The sequence below is a fragment of the Penaeus monodon genome, chromosome 17 (genome assembly GCF_015228065.2).
Source record: "Penaeus monodon isolate SGIC_2016 chromosome 17, NSTDA_Pmon_1, whole genome shotgun sequence".
NCBI lineage: Eukaryota > Metazoa > Arthropoda > Malacostraca > Decapoda > Penaeidae > Penaeus > Penaeus monodon.
The window spans coordinates 5044413-5046912 of record NC_051402.1 but is presented as its reverse complement, the minus strand read 5'-3'; the positions used below and the strand labels follow the sequence as shown (position 1 = coordinate 5046912).

The window sequence follows — 2500 nt, the reverse complement described above, 5'->3', positions numbered from 1 at the left end:
TAATAAAATAATAGTAATAATGATAATAATAGTAATAAAATAATAGTAATAATGATAATAATAGTAATAATAATAAAATAATAGTAATAATGATAATAATAATAATAATAATTATAATAATAACTATAGTATGGTATTGCAGTACTTTAATTCAACATTATTAGACTAGGTTATTAAAATCATTGAACATTACCGCTATTTCTGCAGGCATTATTGTGTTTGCTAACTGTGATAACCGTTTAAGCACTTATCAAAACCCATTTTTCTTTATCATTGCTTTAATTCACATATCAAATAAAGGAACAATGTTCGTGAATAAGCTATAGTTATAATGATAATGATGACATAATGATAATAATAAAAATCGAAATAATAATAATACTGATACTAATGATGATGACGATGATGGTGATGGAAATGATAATAATGATAAAAGATAATTATGATAATGATATGATATGATAATGATGATGATATTGAAAAAATGATGATGATAATAATAATAATAATAATAATGATAAGAATAGTAATAATAATAATATTAACAATAATAATGATAATAATAATGAAGATGATCATGATCATTATCATGATGATAATAATATAATAATGATAATAATAACAATAATAATAATTATTATTATTATTATGATAATAATAATAACTATAGTATTGATGACAATGATATTAATAACAATAATGATAATATCAAAACAACAGCAACCACAATAATAATAATAATAATGATAATAATAATAAATAATAATGGTAACAATGACAATGATAATGATAATAATGATGATAATAATAGTAATGATATTAGCAATAATGATAATAATAATAATAATAATAATAATAATAATTATTATTATTATTATTATTATTATTATTATTATTATTATAATAATTATAATAATGATAATAATAATAATGATAACAATAATAATAAAATGACAGAAAAAGTGATAATAACCATGATGATACTCATGATGATAATGATGTAAATCATGATAATAGTAGTAAAGACACTAAAGTCAATAATAATGATAATGATTACGATAATGATGATAATAACAATTATAATTATTACTACTACTAGTGCTACTACTACTATTACTACTACTACTACTACTGATAGTAATAAAATAATAATATAATAATTATTATTATTATTATTATTATTATTATTATTATTATTATTATTATTATTATTATTATTATTATCATTATTATTATTATCATTAGTTATTATTATTATTATTATTATTATTATTATTATTTATTATTATTATATTATATATTATTATTATTATTATTATTATTTTATTATTTATTATTATTATATTAATCATATCTATTATCATATTATATTTAATTACTATACATATATATATATATATTAATATATATAATAATATAATATATAATATTATATATTATATATATATACATAATTATATTATGATAAAAAATAAAGAATAATAATGATAATCATATTGTAAGTATATTAATGATACTACTATTAATACTAGTAATGATAATAATAATAATGATAATAATAATAATAATAATAATGATAATAATAATGATAATAATAATAATAATAAAATGATAATACTAATAACATGATTATTATCATTATTACTATTTCCATTATTATTATTATTATATTATTATTATTATTATTATTATTATTATTATTATTATTATTATTATTATTATTATTGTTATTATTATTATCATCATTATCATTATCATTGTCATTATTATTATTATTATTACTATTATTATCATTATCATTACTATTATCGTTGTTATTGTTATTATCATTATCATTATCATTATCATCATCATTATTATCATTATTATTATTATTGATATTATTATTACCATTATCATCATCATTATTATTATAATGATGATAATAATAATGATAATGATAATGAACTGAGAGAGGCCTAAGTCCTACTGTGGAATAAATGGCGGGTGGATGATAATAATAATGATAATGATGATGATGATATATCATAATGATACTATAATAACAATAACAGAGACAAGAGACTTCAGCTGACTTCAAAACCAGCGAACTTACGGTCGTGAAGTCATAATGATTAATAGCAGTGATGCCTGACACGGAAGCTATACCCGCTACCTCGCCTTTGAACACCTTCAGCAGAGACCGAGCGACATCATGGTCTGTGTCCGACTTCATTCTAATCTTCCCTAAGGTTGAGTTCGGTTCCGCAAACTGAGGGCGAGAGCGCAGGTGGAGAAGGTGAATATGATAGTGCTGAGGGTGATGGCGTCAGAGTGAGAGGGGGTGGTACTGATCATGTGAGAGACGGGGACAAATTAGTGCTCAATGATTGATGATTATTAATACGGGTAAGTGAATGCCCCCTCCTCACTTTTATTGGTTAAAGCAGGATAGGACAGACGCAAGAGAAACAAAATACTGACGATTACGAAGGTTATTATTTGCAATACAGACACTCAG

General features: G+C 20.4%; 1 protein-coding gene across 1 annotated transcript in view; it reads right to left on the bottom strand.

The window, feature by feature from the left end:
• Positions 1–2500, bottom strand: part of LOC119583212 (glutamate receptor-like) — a 10622-nt gene that overhangs the window by 1077 nt on the left and 7045 nt on the right. The window contains exon 7 of the mRNA XM_037931689.1: positions 2096–2251. Within this exon, the coding sequence (XP_037787617.1) occupies positions 2096–2251 (156 nt within the window). The remainder of the gene's footprint in view (positions 1–2095; positions 2252–2500) is intronic.